The sequence below is a fragment of the Myotis daubentonii genome, chromosome 10, assembly GCF_963259705.1.
Source record: "Myotis daubentonii chromosome 10, mMyoDau2.1, whole genome shotgun sequence".
NCBI lineage: Eukaryota > Metazoa > Chordata > Mammalia > Chiroptera > Vespertilionidae > Myotis > Myotis daubentonii.
Window position 1 is genome coordinate 25,570,831 of NC_081849.1, and position 16,485 is coordinate 25,587,315.

The following is a 16,485-nucleotide window of genomic DNA, read 5'->3' on the forward strand; positions in this document are numbered from 1 at the left end:
GATGAATCGTCATGTAAATATCTGATATGCAGGATGGTCTTAGGCGAAGTGAAGTCTGCTGGCTGGGAACACACGGGCTCTCCCTGTCCTGAAGCACCATTGCTTCCCGACGCGTCTGCTGCATAAGTGATGACAGAGGCTTCAGTAGGAGGCTGCGCCTCCGATGGTTGAGTTTAGACAGCACCTAACTGGAGAGAGAAGGAGCCATATCTTTACAACCACCACCTTCTCCCCACCCCCTTCCAGCCAGTCACAAAAACAAATGTCCCAAATTCCAAACTGCATTTTTATTATTTTTTAATAAACTTTATTCTATATTACAAATAAGTTTTTTTTTTGTTCTGAACTGCAAAATAGGAATGCCTTATATTTACATACACAGGTATACAATTAATTATAACAAAGGTACAGGAGCTTGCCTTTACCAAGTTACAACTGGGCTCCAATTGAAATAGCATAGGTTTCCTTTTTAAAAACTTTTTTTAAAATCTTTTTTTTTTTTTTTAAATCTTACTAGGATACTCTTCTTTAAAAATCAAAACCAGAAGACCCTCATCCTCTAATAGATTCCACCCACCTATCTTTGAGGCTCATTATAACACTGTTGTCTAGAGATATGTTTTGCTTTGTTCTCAGGCTCAGTGTTCAAGGTGGGAGCTTTATGGAACCAGAAGTGGGGTGGGGCTGGAACGGGGTGCTTGGGGCAGGAGCGACCTGCCCTACCTCCTTCAGCGGCATCTCTCGGAGACTCAAAGGCTCCTGCCTGTTCCTTAAACCACCCATTCATCCTTTCCTGATCCTCCTCTTCCCTCTAGTGCTGGAGACTTAACTCTGGGTCATCTGACCAGGCAGACTCCTCTCCCCCTGCCTGGCTCACGGAGCCATTGTCTGTTGTAGTACCCTGGAGTTCCTGGTCACTATGGCAACCTGGCAGGACCCTGCTGGAAGAGAGAGGCTGGTCCCTATAAGCAAGGTGGGAGGAGGGCAGCTGCATCCAATCCTTTCTCCCCATCTCAGGGCCTGGGTTCTTGTTATCGGTCAGTGCCGCCGACCCATGACTCAGCCAGGACCTCCGGCCTCCAGGCCACCGTGCCCAGACAGGGAGTTTTGGAGGGGAGGGTTGTCCACTCTAAAACGCAAAGTCATTGGTTTCCAAATGGAAACAAGATTCTTTGAGGTAAACTAGCTTTTCTTTTTAAAGAACGGAAGGTTTGACGAGCCAACAAGCTGACGGGAACATTGGGGAAGGGAAGGAAAACACAGGAGACATGTACCGTCTTGGTCACGGGTCTGAATTGGGATGACCAGTCCTGCTTTGTAAAGCGGTCTCGGTTTCTTAGTGCCCTTTGCATTGATCTTAATATACCCTCTGTTCCGAATTCTACAAAATGTGCTTGAGTCGGAAGATCGAAGATACTAACAAAAGGAGTTCTAATGCCAGGGAAAGAGCCCCGTGGAAGATGAGCTGCGGAGACCTGCGTACTCTCCAAGAGCATGTGCCTTCCGGAGGAGGGGCCGGGCCCTCCATGACCAACCCCTCGCAGGGTCTCCCTGAAGTTGGGGGGAGCGGAGAAAAGGGCAGGATTCAGCGTCAGGGGCAGCGGAGCCAAAGCCGGACAGAGTGCAGGGGTGGAGGGGTGGGAATGTGGGGTCACGGGCCCAGGACACCTGACCCAGGCCCAGGCCCAGCTCCCTCTCTGCCGGTACAGATCGAAAGCTCTTTTTATCCATCAGGGTTTCGTTTTGTTTAGGTTTGCTTTGGAGTAGTCACTAGTCTACTCGAGGAATTTAACTGGACTCTAATTTACTTTTACAACCCCAAAGTCCTATATATTTTATGAAGTTGGATATTCTCCCTACTAAAAAATAATTTTATTGGGAAGCAAAGACTTTTAGTAAAAAAAAGAAAAAGGTCTCCCGTGAAGGTCTGAGCCTTTTCCTGCAGACATTCCTTTCCGCAGAGGGCCAGGCACCTAGCTTCTTGGGGGAGGCTTTGCCCACCTGCGGGCACCTGGAGGAGAGGTTCCCAGTGGGGCCACCTCTTCACCTTCCCCCGTGGCTCTCCTTTGCTGCACCCGTGGCGGTGATGCGGCGGGAGGCAGGGGGAAGGGGTGGCATTGCGGGCCCAGCCATCAGAGGGGCAGGGAAGCACCGAGCATCTGAGCAGCGCGGGCACCCTGGCCCTGGCATGGCCACAGCCCGGAGATGTCCTGGCACAGTTCTGTAACCACACGGGGCACCTAAAAAATAATTTTATTTTTAGCTCTCCTCACCCTCTTCGAACTGGCAGGTACAGTTTCACTTCTCCCTCCCCGCTAGTAATTTGGACTTTATATCCATACCTGTGCTCCCTCCTTAATGTCCGACACTTAAAATATATAGAGAAAAAATAAACAGCTTCAAAGCCTCCAATAAGCAGGTCACATCCAGTTTAAAGGAAATGGAGGAGCTGGGGCTCAGGGTCCTCTGTCACCTGTCCTGAGGGCTGAGAGGAGGGAGGAGGTCCTGGAGGTGGACTCTGGCCAGGAGGGAGCCCGGATCTGCCTGGGTGTGTGGGGGGTGGGGCTGGGGAGGGGTCTTCTCTGGGGACACAGTGGGGACTCTGGTACCTGGAGGCTATTTATTCACAGAAATGCTTCTCAGAGCGAGCTGGGACTCCCACGGCGGCCATGACTGGAAGGGCCAGGAGAAAATGCCATGGACCTCGGCCTGCAGAGCCCTCCCTGTGCCTCCCCTCCTCCATCCTGGGCTCTCCGGGAGGTGGGAATGTTTGTTCTTGATGAATAATGATTGACTAACCTTCCAGCTGAGCTTAAGTACTTGACTTTGCATCCTGTGAAGCCCAGAATGTGCGCCCCCCCGCCCCCAAAGTCCCTAGAAAGGAGACAGATGGGAAAAGGGCTTTCCTTTTAGGTCAAAGTAGCATCAGCAGGACCTGCCCCGGACCCAGAGTGGAGGTCATTCGGGCCTTGGTTGCTGGGGCTCTGAGGGGGTCTGGCTGGATGAGGGTGCTGACCCTCACACCACTTGGGAGGCAGCATGGGGAGGAAGATGGGCCTGAGGCAGTCAGAGGGCTGGGCTGTGAGGACGGAGTCGCCCATGAGGGGCTCAGTGGCTCTGGTACTTTAGTGGACACTGGCCTTGGGGCAGAGGCTACACGTGCAGGAGGGGCAGGAGGGACAGGAGGGACAAAGGGAGGCTCACTCAGAAGCCAGACATGCAGGGGGACATGAGCACGAGGACCTTGGCTTGGGAACGTGACTGGGGCGGGGGGGCGGGTTCTGGGACAGAACATGGACATTAACCCCCGGCTGGGAGGTGAGAGCTGGGCCTGAGGGGACAAGGTCAGAGACCTCACCGCTGGGCACAGTCCCAGACAGTCTGCCTCAAACTTTGGGATTGATTTAAAATCTCTCTCTCTCTCTCTCTCTCTCTCTCTCTCTCTCTCTCTCTCTCACACATCTCAGGCCTCACTCACCGGCCCGCATGCTCAGGGGGCGTGCCTACGGGCGTGCATGTCATTCTGGGGGCATGGATGCACCTTTGCCTGTGGGACACTCGTGTGGTCTCCAAATGTAAAACCACATTGAAAGCAGGAGGCAAGCCCTAGCTGGCTTGGCTCAGCGGATAGAGCGTCGGCCTGCATACTGAAGGGTCCCAGGTTCGATTCCAGCAAAGGGCACATGCCTAGGTTGTGGGCTTGATCCCCAGTGGGGGGCATGCAGGAGGCAGCCAATCAATGATTCTCATCATTGATGCTTCTAACTCTCTCTCCCTCTCCCTTCCTCTTTGAAATCAATAAAGAATTTTTTTTTTTTTTTTTTAAAGAAGAAGGCAAGAAAAAACATTTTCCTGAGGAAGTCACTGACACCATAGCCAACTTCACTCAATGGCACCATTTCTAGTTACCAGCAAATGCAGGGTCTCTCTTCACAAGGAGTGGACTTGTGCCCCCCACCCCCTAGAAATGATCCATCTGCAGCTTCTATGTACCCCTTTCTCTTATGTTCAGAACCCTACCAGCCCTCAGCTCATCTGGCCTCAGTTTAAAACCCTCACCTAAACTAGGCCAGTTATTTTGACTGTGTCCTCTCCTGGTAACATTTTGACCTTGGAGGTTTCCAGGGGAGGGAGGTGGGGGAGGGGTGTAAGGGGAGGGGAGGGTGGTCTTTTCTCCCCTGCTCTTTGCCCAGGACTCAAGGAATCATATAAAGGTCCCACCTTAAACAGAACCGTGACCCCGCTAGTGAACTGTGCCAGAGAGGAAAGGCGTGAGGGGACCTCCCTTCCCTAGGCCTGTGTGGGTGCGTGCGGCCCCCACGCCACCTCGGCAGCTCTCCGGCCTCCCGAGAGATGAGAATCCCAAGGGCAGTTTGGGGAAGATTTGGGGAAAGGACAGCTTCACCTTTGCTTTGAAGCCTAGCACACGTGCACCAAGAATCCGAAGGAAAGAAATGAAAAACAGACAAACAGCCAAAGGAAAGAATTTCGCCAGGCCGGGCCAGGCCAGATGGGTTGTGGCTCTGTGTGACTCTGCCCTGTCTCTCCATCCCTAAGGCCCCACGCAGCTACCAGGACTGCGGGCAGACAAAGCACCGGCAACAACCCTTCCACCAAGTCAAGTAAAACCTGCCTCGGAGAAACGAGGAGAGCGAGCAAGTCCGTCCCTTCTTCTCTCCCCTTCTTCCTGACATTTACGTTTCTCTGAGGTGTTCAAAGTTTCTCTTAAAACAAAAACGTGGGAAGAAAAGTCTGTACCGACAAAGGAACAATACCAATAATAATAACCCAGTAAAAAATAGAGGCTTCAGCAGAACCATGGTAACAGTCCTTGTTGTCTGCTTGTTCATTTTTTTCTCTATCTGTGCAAAACTTAAAAAACAAGTAAAAACACACTCATATGCACACACACACGCACACACTCACAATTGCCATTCAGCAAATCTGTGTTAAATATGTTTGTGTCTCTCTCCTCCCCCATCCTTGACATGTGCAAAAATATTTTAGCGGCCGAGCTGCCTCCTCAGCCCGCCTCCCACATGCTTCCCTCCTGGCCTGCCAGGGCGCCTGGCTTCTTGGGAGAAAAATCAAATGATTAGGGTAGAAATTCCATAATCCCATGCTTCTTCACCGGGCACTTCATTTGCCAAAACCTTTGGTTATTCCCCCCCTTGACATGCATCTTTCCCCATTCTCCTCTTCCCGTCTGTTAGGTTTCTTGTGTTTTGTCCACCATGTGTCCTCCCTGATGCCACGTGATGCCCTGCTCTGGGTCACCACTGGCTGGCCCCAGTCACGTCCAGGCCTCTGTCAGCCTGTGACCACCCTGATTTCCTATGGACAGGTGACCTCTCGTTGCACTCACCAGCACGCAGCATAGAAAGCAAGTGTTGAAATGTCCTGGAGCTGCAGGATGAACTGATGAGCAAGGGTAGAGAAGGAAAGAAACATTTCAAGATCCCCCTACACAGGACAAGAAATCCTGAGCTCTCTGCCTGCTGGGGTGCACACACGTACACACACATACACGTGCACACGCGTGAGCTCACACACATGCACACATATTCATATCCAAAGGGGTGAGCCTTCTTAAAAGCACAAGATGCTCCATAGACGCTGTTGGAAATGATGTGGTTCCTTCCCCTTTCCACGTGGGGCTCCTTTGGGTGGATGACAAGGAATGATGTCTGACGCTGCGGATGTGAAGGGAAGACTCGCACCACTGGACACCAGGGCTGCCAGGAGAGATTCTCACTGGTGGTGGGAGACTGGACCAGGTGGCCTCCAAGGTCCCTTCACGACTCCAGGTTTCCATGACTCTCATCAGAGCATCTCTCACCGTAGTCCATGCTCACCTAGGATGCATATCTACCTGGCTGGCTAAAATGATGTATCCATAGATGGAGGGACAGATGGAGAGACAGATGTCAGGGCTGAGGTCAGTTGTATGTTCCTCCTCCCATTTCTGGCCATGACCTTCAGCTTGACTTTTTGGTCCTCCCAGACCTGGCAAGCCAGGGGCTGAGCTTGGCTGGCATTTTGATTGGTCTCCATGAGGCTGTGTGTGGGTGCATTTCCTTCAGTGATGGCTGCTAAGAGATGAGGGAGGCAAGTGACTGAAGAGACAATTGAGATGCTGATGAAATAATACCCCAGGAGGTCTGGACAGTCCAGAGACAAAATTACCCATAAAGCAATGGCAGCGGATTCTGCAGGGTGACAGAGGCTAGGCTGTCTGCCCCAGCCTTCTAGAGAGTTGTCAGGAAGCGTGGTGGAGATGGAGCCATGGAGATGGCTGGAGGTAGAATCTCCTGGATGCACTCTGCATTCTATGTTGACCCTCAATGAGTGATGACCAAGGGGGATGGAGGTGCCTTCTCTAGATGAGGACCTGGCAATGGTACACCGGTGACTATGGTTGGGATTCACTTGCACTTGGAGGTGAATGGAAAACAAATTCTGCTTCCAGGGTAGATGAACTCTCCTCTTCTTGCCCTCCATATTACATTTCTGCCACTATAAGCCAGAGTAGAAGGTTAGGAGTATCCCCATGGTGGAATGTAACTGCTATTCTTTCTCTTGTCTGGCTTTCCACAGGCAGGGGAGGAAGGAGGCTTGGCAGGCAGGTCCCTATGGGCATTTGGAAGAACTCCAAGAAGACTAGAAGGGACAAGGAGGCCTCTGGATGCCAACCCAACAAGTGAGGGACAGCTCACAGAGCACCCCCCAACTCCTCAGCCCCTGCCCCCAACTCTGGTCATATGCAGGAGGTGTGGCCTTTTTTCTCACAGTTGCAAAGGGATCATACCACTGACTGACCCCTTGGGGATGGAAATGTGGGAAAGTAGAGCCACTTGATGTCTTCCCAGCGAAGATAATACTGAGCTCACTGTCTCTTCTCTAGGCCAAGGTTCGGACCGATGTGGGGCTCTCAGGAAGTGGAAGGTGAAGTAGCAGCATAGAAACGTCCTCTATCCATGGCTCCTCATCCATCTGTGGGCCCTGTTGCTGATGTGTGGGGTCAGCCGGGAAAGAGAGCCCCCTCTGGAATCTTCTGGTCCAGTCCCTCTCTTCAGGACTGGCCATCCTGGACTAGCTGAGGGTTGGCGGCTTGATTCAAGTGTATTAGCCAAGCAACTGAAAGAGAAGGGATCCAGGAAGGAGGGAGAGACAGAAAGAGGCATAGAGAGAAAGAGAGAGAGAGACAGTGTTGCACAGGGGATGCTGCTGACGCCAGTCGGAACTTGCACTTGGTAAAGATGATAATCTAGACTGAGGCACGGCTTGGTGTGTCCCTCCCTCCAGGGGGGGCCTAAAAGGACGGTTCTCAGCTGTCTAAGCTCATGAGGGTTATGACTTGTTCTAGTTTGTAGGCCAGTTTCTGCTTCCCACATTGGTCATCGTGGTCCAGAGGTCCGAGGATCTGTGGAAGGGGCGAGAACAGGGAGGTTACCATTTGTATGTATATGTTCTGTGTTCTTAGGGTGCACACAGACGGGGGGCATAGTCAGAGATGTGGGAAAACGTGTGCATGTGAAGCTGCACATGAAGCTGCTGGGTAGACAGACAGCCTAAGTAACAGGGATGGGGAGTGTGGAGGGCACTCGGATACACGTGCAATGTCTGGGCACCTGTTTGCCAATGAATACAGGATGTCAGCACACAGATCTGCACGTCTGAATAAACGGGCACATTTTACTGCCCACATAGGACAGCTGGCAGTGGGCAGAAGACACCTGGGCAAGGATGCTCCAGATACCTGCATGTTACCCCTCAGACAGCTCCAGACCCCAGCATCTCAGGGAATGTGATTTTGCAGACATTAAGAAATTCCCTGCCCAATAAAGGAAAACCTGAACTCATTGGCTTCACTTGGTCTATTAATAAACAGATACTACTAGGAGCTTAATATATCTTAAGCTTTATTGGTCATTAACACCCTAACGGATAATATCTGCCAAAACCTTTTCTGAGATCAGATGGTTGGTGGAGGAAAATGGCCGCGAGCGTTTGTGGCACGGGAAGAAAAGTGTTCGAATTTGACTCAGACTCAGGAGATGTGGGTTTGAATAAGGGGTCTGCCGGTTTCTAGCTGGGTGATCTGGGATGAAACAAACATGTAACCTCTCTGAACCCCATCTTTGTTACTCATTTCCTTGTCTGTACAATGTGGGAACTACTAGCTCCCTCTGGGCTGCTCCAGGGGAGAGGATGAAGTCAGGGAACACACATGAGCACTCATTGCAGGATGCCTGCTCCAGGAGGGGCGCACAGCACACAGGGGTGGAATCCACTGGCCTGGGGGCAGGGAGTGCAGGGAGCAGCTGGGGGGAGGGGAGGAGAGACGGGGGAGGCTCCCCGAGCTTTGGATTTCATGTATTTTTAACTGGGGAGAAAATAATAGAGTTGCCAACTTCTTACATAGCCAAGAATCACCAGTTACTGGCACCAACGTTTCGTAAGGGTGGGTGTCTTAAACCCAACAGCAGACAAGTGCATTGTAGACTAAGGAACTGCTCCTTCCGAGATGAGTCCGTTGCACTCACAGAGCACACACTCTACATCGTCCTTACTTCTGTCGTGTGGCCACAGACAGGTACCAACCTTGTCTTGGGCCAGCACTGGCCCGCAGGCTGGCGTCAGGTCCCTCCCTTCAGCTGCGCCTCGTGCTGCCCCTGCACTTGAAGTTTATAGCCTGGTTATGGAGGACACAGGCCCTGCACCCTGCTGGGGCTCCTGCCCCATCTGGGATTCCTAGACCCGCTCTGGGCGACGAGGCTGGGAGGAGGGGAGAAGCCAGGGCACAGAGAGGGTGGCCATCCTGCTGCTCAGACACAGGGAGCCTGGGCCTGAACTCCTGGTCTCAGTTGGCATGACCAAGAAAACTCCCATAAACACCTGTGCAACCAGAAAGAAGGTTGGTGTCTGCAGTGGCAGTGACCTCGGTAAGGTTTTCCAAGCAGGGAGCATAGCAAGTAAAAACAGATTCCATTCAACTCTGTTCTGCATCTATTCTATTCTCTACTGTGACACAGCATAGCATAGCATAGCATAGCATAGCATAGCATAGCATAGCATAGCATAGCATAGCATAGCATAGCATACTGTACCGCACCAGACCATGCCAGACCATGCCATACCATCTGGCCTGCCCATGGGGAAGGGGAATAGCTTGTTTAAAGAAAATTAGATCAAATAGAGAAATGGAAAAAAAATAAAGGGGAGGGAATGGCAGGGAGGAAATGGGAACAAAAGAGAGAAAAGGAAAGAAACAGCGACTTGATCTGTATATCTGAGAAGCACCAGGATTCATGCAGAAAGGACAGAATGGAATGTTTCTGGTGTCTTTGCAGGGCAGCCCAAGTCCTGGGGTAGGGTTTTCCCAGCAGAGGCAGGAGGTGCCTGGGTGGGGCTCTTGGCCCAGCAGCAGGGTGGGGCTCACCTCCTCGCTGTACTTGCTCACGTAGGAGAAGATCTCCGAGAGCGCGCTCATGGTGTTGAACTCATTCATGTGCATCCGGGACTGCTCGGCCAGGTATGCATTCATGTCCTGGTCGCTGATGGCCGGCATCTTCCCGATGTCTGAATAATACCTGCCAGGATGTGTGGGGAGGAAAGGGGTTGGAGTGGTGCACGTGGAGTGGAGGAGACAGGGACACCGCCATCACCGTCTGGGCCAGCGATGCCTGTGTGTGACCCCAGGGGACCACGGTGGGCGCTCTCCCATCTGGGCTGCTGGGTCTGCCCAGGAGAGCCCTCTGTAGCTCTGGATGTAAGAGGCACAGAGGCAGGGATGTAGGGAGTGGACAGACGCCATGAGAGGGTGCACAGGGGTAAGACCAGGAGAAAGGAGGGGCTGTTTTCTGCACTGGTTTTGCTCCCATTGAGGTCCAGTAAGTCTCTCATGTCCACCTGGCACCCCCTCCCATACACGTGAGAGGTCCCTCCACGGGCCCCACAGGCTCTTCCAAGCAGTTGCTCTGCCTTGATGTCCTCCCCTCCTGGGGTTAACCGGAAGGAGCTGGGGCTGCTTGGGGACTGAGGCTGGCAGAAGGCAATCAGTCACTGTCACTTGCAGCTGTGCACTGCTGTCAACTGGTTAATTAGATGCCAGCATTTACATTTTTAATTTCTGCAATTTGACATTTTATGCAGCAAACCCCAACTCTCCGCCAGAGGGGAGCTGTGCAGTTTCCTAATGAGCAACCGAAGGGCCCGCTGCCCCAAAGACAGCCCCGCCCACCCTCTCCCGGGCACCTTCTGCATGTGACGAGCCACATAACAGGGACCAGGTAGCTGCACAAGCAGGGGGATGAGGAGACAGAGTCCTGCACACCCAGAGGCATGCAGGACCTTTGGTGCTGGGAGGGCAAGCCCAAGCACCTACAATAGAGGGGGGTGGGGACAGTCGCCAGGGCAGGGACTGGGGGGGGGGGCAAGTGAGATCTCTGGGGACACAGTGTCAGGAGAGGCACCCACTCTCACCTGTGTAAGTGTGGGTGACAATGACAGGCCCTGGGACTTCCCAGGACCCATGGCTTGATCAGGTAAGAGTAGGGACATCTTTAGAGGCTCTGGAACAGTCTCACCTGGGCCCTAGCCCTGTATCTCTCCCACACCCTCACTGCATGGACCATGCACCCATCAGTCCTGGTCCCCGACCTCCACTGCTTCCCAGCGGTGTCCAGGATTGGGGTGATAGGCTGGCATCATGTTCAAGGGCCTGCCACGGAATGACAATTCCATTGGCCGCCAGGGCATCCCTGGGCTGGTGGGGCAGGATGGCCGCTGCTTTGAGCCACGGTCGCACTGTGATTGAGGACCTGTTGTTTGGTCTGGAAAATGAGGAAGGCAGTGGGAGGGAGATGAAATCTGTGCCCTCTGGCAAGGGACAGGCTGGTGGGGGAGTAACTCCATCCCTCTGGGACCCGCCACACAGACACAATCGCCAACTGCATGGTTGAACTGATTGCATTTTGGCAGGAGGTCTCGGCCTATGGCGTGCTGTCGAGATAGGCACCAGGACAAGCGCTTAATGAAATGGCCTTTTTCAGTGGAGCCCGGGGCTTAGGAGAGGCTGTCCTGCCCCATCTCACTGTATTTCCATCGGTCACAGGCTTATTTCAGGGCGGGATCCTCTGCTCCCTGGTCCCTCCTCATCTTCGCGAGTCTGGGCCTTAGCTCTGGGTCCTGTCTCATTCTGGCTCCTGTGCTTCGGTTCGCACCAGGGAGCCCGCTCCAGGCCAACAACCCACCCAGGACATCCTCAGATATTAAGGTTCTGGGCCACTTAATGCATCCCAGGTATAAAAGTTCCAGCTATTCATTGCTACTACTGCTGGGACACAGTAAGTGCCAATGTTCTAGTTCATAGCACAGACCCAGGGGACTCGGTGGCCCCCAGCCTGGCCCCTCCCAAGGAGATTTGTGTCCTTGTCCCCTCACGATTCCATGCTCACTGAGCAAAGCATGTTTGTCAGGTTGTGCTCTCAGGTCCTAATGGTAAGAAATGAACAAATGACCCGAGCTCCAGGCTAACACGGCCAGAGGTCCCTCCAGGCAGTTACACTCTGTCACCCTGGGCAGTCAGAGGGACTGGCCAAGATGGGAACTCAGGTCCCCCCGACAGGACGGGACAGGACTGTCAGCACAAGCAAAGACTCCTGCTGTGTCCGTTACCTGCCTGGGAACCTTCCACAGGTGGATGGATGGTTCTGTCAGGCTCTTTGCAAACAGCACGAGGGCTCCCCCTGCTGCCTTTCTTGTCCCTGGGGTAGGTGACCATGTCTCCATGGAGACAGCAGATGTCCACACTCTGTCCCTTTGCAATGGCTTGTAGCACACTGAAAGCCCAGTCCATGTCTCCCAAGGGAACATTTAGAAAGTGTGTCTGTGTGAGAAAGGGGGGGGGTGGCGGGGCAGGATTGAGAGTAGAGTGGGCAGAGGGCAGGTGTTCTGATCTTCTCATCTGAAGTCATGGGCCATGGCCCCACCTGGCCCCACCTAGCTCCACCTGGCCCCACCTGGCTCTACCTCACATACACCTCCAAGTCCGCACTGAGCAGCCCCCATGTCTCCTCTGTTGCTTGTGTGGAGGGCTCTGGATCGGACCAGTGCCTGTCTGGGGCCATATACTAGCCCACCAGTGGATCGACTACATGTCCTATTTCAGCAAGGTCTCAATCATAGCAACAAACAGCACAATGCCCTGGATGAATGTGGGGCTGGCAGAACTGTTGTCCCATTCTCATCCCTGGTGCTGCCTGGTGCTGAGTGGGCCCATCCTGCAGGGTTTGGCACCTCTGCCTTGCCGTCTCCCTACTGTCCAGCCTCACCTTCTTGACGGCACCCCTTGAACCTGATAATGACCCTGCCCTAGCATCTCTCTGCTGTGTGCACAATTGCCTCTTCCTTGGTCCTTGCTGTGCCGGTCCTTGTGCTGGGCTCTGCCGCTGAGCAGCCTTATTGATTGTGAAGAATGCAATTATGCTCCAGTAATGAACTTCAAAGAGTGTTCTTGTCAGCTGGCTGTGCAGTGAGGAAGGGCAAGGTCAGCCTGGGTCCCTGTACATGAACTTGCTCCTATGGGATTTCTGCCTGCACCTGAGTCCTTCTTCAGAGGAGATGGGTGTTTGAAAGTCCCCAGGATGGTCCTTGAGCTGGCCAGGCCCTGGCAGGTTGGCCAAAACCCACTGAGGAGGTCCAGGCCTCATCATTGGCCTTTGCCAGCTTTCTTCGCTGCATTTGCTCATACCCGGTGGATGTCTGCACCCTGTGGTCCCAATCAGTCCCTGGGGAGTTGTTCTAAAGGGAAGGGCCCCAGAGAGCTGGATCCTTCGCTGTTGGCCAGTCTGCAGGGTTTCACATTTATGGGATTCTACGGGATGGGCCTGGTGTGTAAGGGTGGGTGTCTCAGCTCTACTTTTGGGATCAAGAAGGTGATCTCCAAGCCCTGAACTCTAAGAGAAGAACTAAGTGTTGTCATTCCTTTAAACACCTCGAGGATAAAGATCAGATGTGAAAAACACTGGGGCCTGATGCTCTGATGTCCCTGGATACTTGCCTTTTAAGGTGGCTGCACACACGTCTCTCCCCTGTGAATCATTCACTGACCTCACTCCCCAAGTGCTTCTACTATGGCTTGTGGGTCTTGCCCAGTGCCTGTCCGTGTGTCCTTCAGCACAAGAGCCACAGGGAAGGATCAAGTCTAATCTCTCCCGAGTGCCCAATGCAGCCATGATGGATACCATAAATGTTTGACCCGGGGATTAATGAACAAGTTAATGAAATGCCTATACTTCACCTCCAGTATTGCTCCCAGGGTGAACTGTCACAGCTTTGCATTGTGAATGGATGGTTTCCTTAGGAGGCATATTTAAATATTTAAAATTCGTAACCTTTTCCATGCGGTGACACCTGTGATCGATGGCATTCCTGCGTGTGACACGCCCCTCGTCCACCCCGCAGTGGGCCAGCTGTGGGCCATTGAACTCATTCCCACAGGAAAGCCTGTGGTTGCAAGGGAGCGAGGCTGATGTGGCCGCGAGGACAACCTTGAAGCTCTTCCAATTTAACATGAGAGGAAATTACTACCGAACAGGAACATTTTCTGCTATTGGTGATGAAATGACAACTGATGGTGACCCACCAGGCGTGTGAGTTCTCTGTAAGATGAGTGTAGCAGCTGACTGCTGCTAGGAGCCAAGAGAGTCTTCTTTCTCTAGATGTGGCCACGGCAAAAGCCCCGATGCCTGGATGGAGGCAGCGGAGACTGGGAGTCTGCAGTGGGCCCCCAACCATCAGCACTGCAAGGCACTTGGAGGCAGAAATGGGGTGAAAGAATGCGACAGAAAACAGGTGGATGAACTTCCAGGAGATGCAAACCAGCAGAAATGTGATAGAATCAGCCAGGCTGTTCAGCCAACAGAGTGAAGAGGCCTCCTGAATCCATACGCTTTCTACCCTTTACGTACAGAGGGTGTCCAGGGAACCCCTGGTTCTTCATGGGATGGGACAGAGGCCTATCCAATGTGTGGAGGGTGTGGTGAGTTACAGAGCCTGAGTTCCATGCAGGCTGTCTGCGTGCTCACAGCAGCTGGGCAGGTGATTCAGAGGTGGGAGGACCACAGCCACAGAAGGAGGGCGTTCTACCACTGTTCTTCTGAACTGGGGGCTGCCAGTGCCCGTGGAAGGGTGAGTGGGAGACCAGGATTGCTGGGTCCTGAGTGGGTCCCTTTCAGGGAGCCAGACAAGCTCAGAGGCAGTCTCCCGGGAGCGAGAGTAGGAATGATCTGTTCATCACCAAGTTCAAGAAGCTTGGTCTCCAGGCCTGTCATATGGTTTCCTCACCCCTCCATCTTTGTACGCTCATCCCAGAATGAGAGGAGAAGGGATTTGGGACCTCAAGCAAGAGAAGAATGACTTCCTTGAGAGTGACAGTGGTTGCTAAGAAACTGGTGGGATAAGGAGTGGAAACCATCAAACCACTCCTAAAAACAACCAAATGAACCGGGTTACTCATGACCCATAGCAGCTGCATGGCACAAATCTCATTTAGCATCAAGTGAAAGGGAGCCATTAGCCTGGTGCATGCATTATTCTGATCTCTACCCAACAGGCCATGCTCCAGAGTGTCCTCTATGCAGATGTTTCACAAATGCTCCCAGCCCTTCACATCCCTGCTCCCTTCCTCCCTGCCAGTGGTCCTATCACAGAGACCTTGCAACAGTGCAGGGATAACCAAGAACCCAGCTGCTGCCTCTTTCTCTCTCTCTTTGCCAAAGAGCCGGCTGACCACAAAGGAGGGCCTGCGCCTGGCAGGTCTACTGTCAAAGAATGAGCCACTGTCTATACGTAGAGGGAGGTAAGAGCCTCTCCTGGTGACTCAGACACAATCAGATACAAGAACAAAAAAGTTAGCCAGGGCTGCATGCCCACCACATGCATGAACAGAATGGGGCAGGGAGGAGTTCAAAGAGCAGAGAGGAGAGGGAAAAGGAGTCATCCCTTTTAGGAGAACTGCTACTGACCTGGCCAGGACCCACCCCCCATGTCATTTCCTCTGCACAAGGGAGGCAATGCACAAGTATGATGTCTCAATGCCATGGTGAAGTGATACATTTTGTCTTTGGTCACCAAGTCAGGAACAATTTCTGGTCTCTTTTACTCTTTGAAAAGGCACCAAACCTGAGCTTTTTGCTCCTCTGAGAAAAGGAGAGAGGGACTCTAACGCAGGCCTGTCGTGTAGGCTGTGCAGGGTGTTCCCTGCGCAAACCACGCACCCTGGCCCGGGCCACTTGCCCCGGTAGGAAGGGCACCTCCCTTAATCCACACAGCACACCCTATTGGTTGGCAGAGGCACTGTCTAAAAGTATCATAAATAATAGGAAAGAGCTTTGGGAGTCAGCCGCGTTTGGGGATCACGTTTACGTCATCTTGAGCTGATTGCTTAGCATTCTGTATGTACATTTCTTCACCTTCATGGACACAAAATGAGGTTGTAAATCCTGACCCCATATTCCAGGGCTAGTGTCAAGATTAAGTAAGTAAAGCGTCATCTGGTTGCTTAGCTCAGGTGCTTGGCACAGGGAGCTGATGCAGCCCAGATAAACCATAAGTGTTCTTTACCGGGAGTGAGCTTTGCACCCAGACAACCCCGCTCCACAGCTTGCAGGTGGCCCTCAGTGGCAGGTGCACTGGCTGAGGCTGTGAGCAGATCGGGGCTGTGATGGCTGAGAATGCACTGCAAGGCCCAGGGCAGAAGGGCTCACGGTGAGAGAGTGCAGGGACTGGGACAGTGAGAAACTGTTTGGAGTAACAATGACATCCCATAGGATGCTGGCAGGACTGCCAGATGCACAGGGGCAGATGGCGAGAGGCCTCCAGCCTTTTTGTGGCAAGAAGCTATTCAGTCCTCGATTTATTTTTATTATTATTATTATTTTGTTTTGGGGGGGGTGGGATTCGAGCAAGGGATTATATTCCCTTCCTGGGCCTAAAAATATTTCAGCTACTAAGATCTGGGTTTTCCAGGCAGGGAAGCAGAGCGCCATGAAAATTCCTAGCCAAGTTCCTCAGTTCTTGTTCAGCCAACAATATGGGGTGCATGAGGGTGTGGGTGCTGCAACTGTGGGGTTTGGCTTTGTGAACAACCTGCTTGCAAGCCCTGCCCACTGTGGAGTGGGAGGAGAACCCCTAGACAGAGGAAGTTGCCAGCCATGGCGCCCAGCCCAGCACTCACCTCTCCACCCAGTTCTTGTAGCTGGGGATGTCCTTGGCGTAGAGCAGCTTGTTGGAGGGGGAGTCCTTGCCCAGCCGGTGCTCCGACGTGGAGCAGGAGTCCATGAAGGTCTGGGCCACCACGGAGAGGCAGGCGTCCGTGATGCTGTTCTTATGGATGTCAAATACAAACTGGGGGTTCTTGATCATGTTGACCCAAAAGCGCAGTGGCAGACTGTGTGGAGGCAAGAGGCAGACAGTCAGGGG

At 52.9% G+C, this 16,485-nt stretch overlaps 1 protein-coding gene across 1 annotated transcript in view; it reads right to left on the minus strand.

The window, feature by feature from the left end:
• Window positions 1-268: 268 nt before the first annotated feature.
• The window catches only part of PLXNA4 (plexin A4), a 416,580-nt gene continuing 400,363 nt past the window's right edge, over window positions 269-16,485 (minus strand). Inside the window, exons 30-32 of the mRNA XM_059711811.1 lie at window positions 16,241-16,453; window positions 9,443-9,593; window positions 269-7,423 (exon numbers count right to left, since the gene is read on the minus strand). Coding sequence (XP_059567794.1) covers window positions 7,328-7,423; window positions 9,443-9,593; window positions 16,241-16,453 — 460 coding nt within the window. The 3' untranslated portion in view covers window positions 269-7,327. The remainder of the gene's footprint in view (window positions 7,424-9,442; window positions 9,594-16,240; window positions 16,454-16,485) is intronic.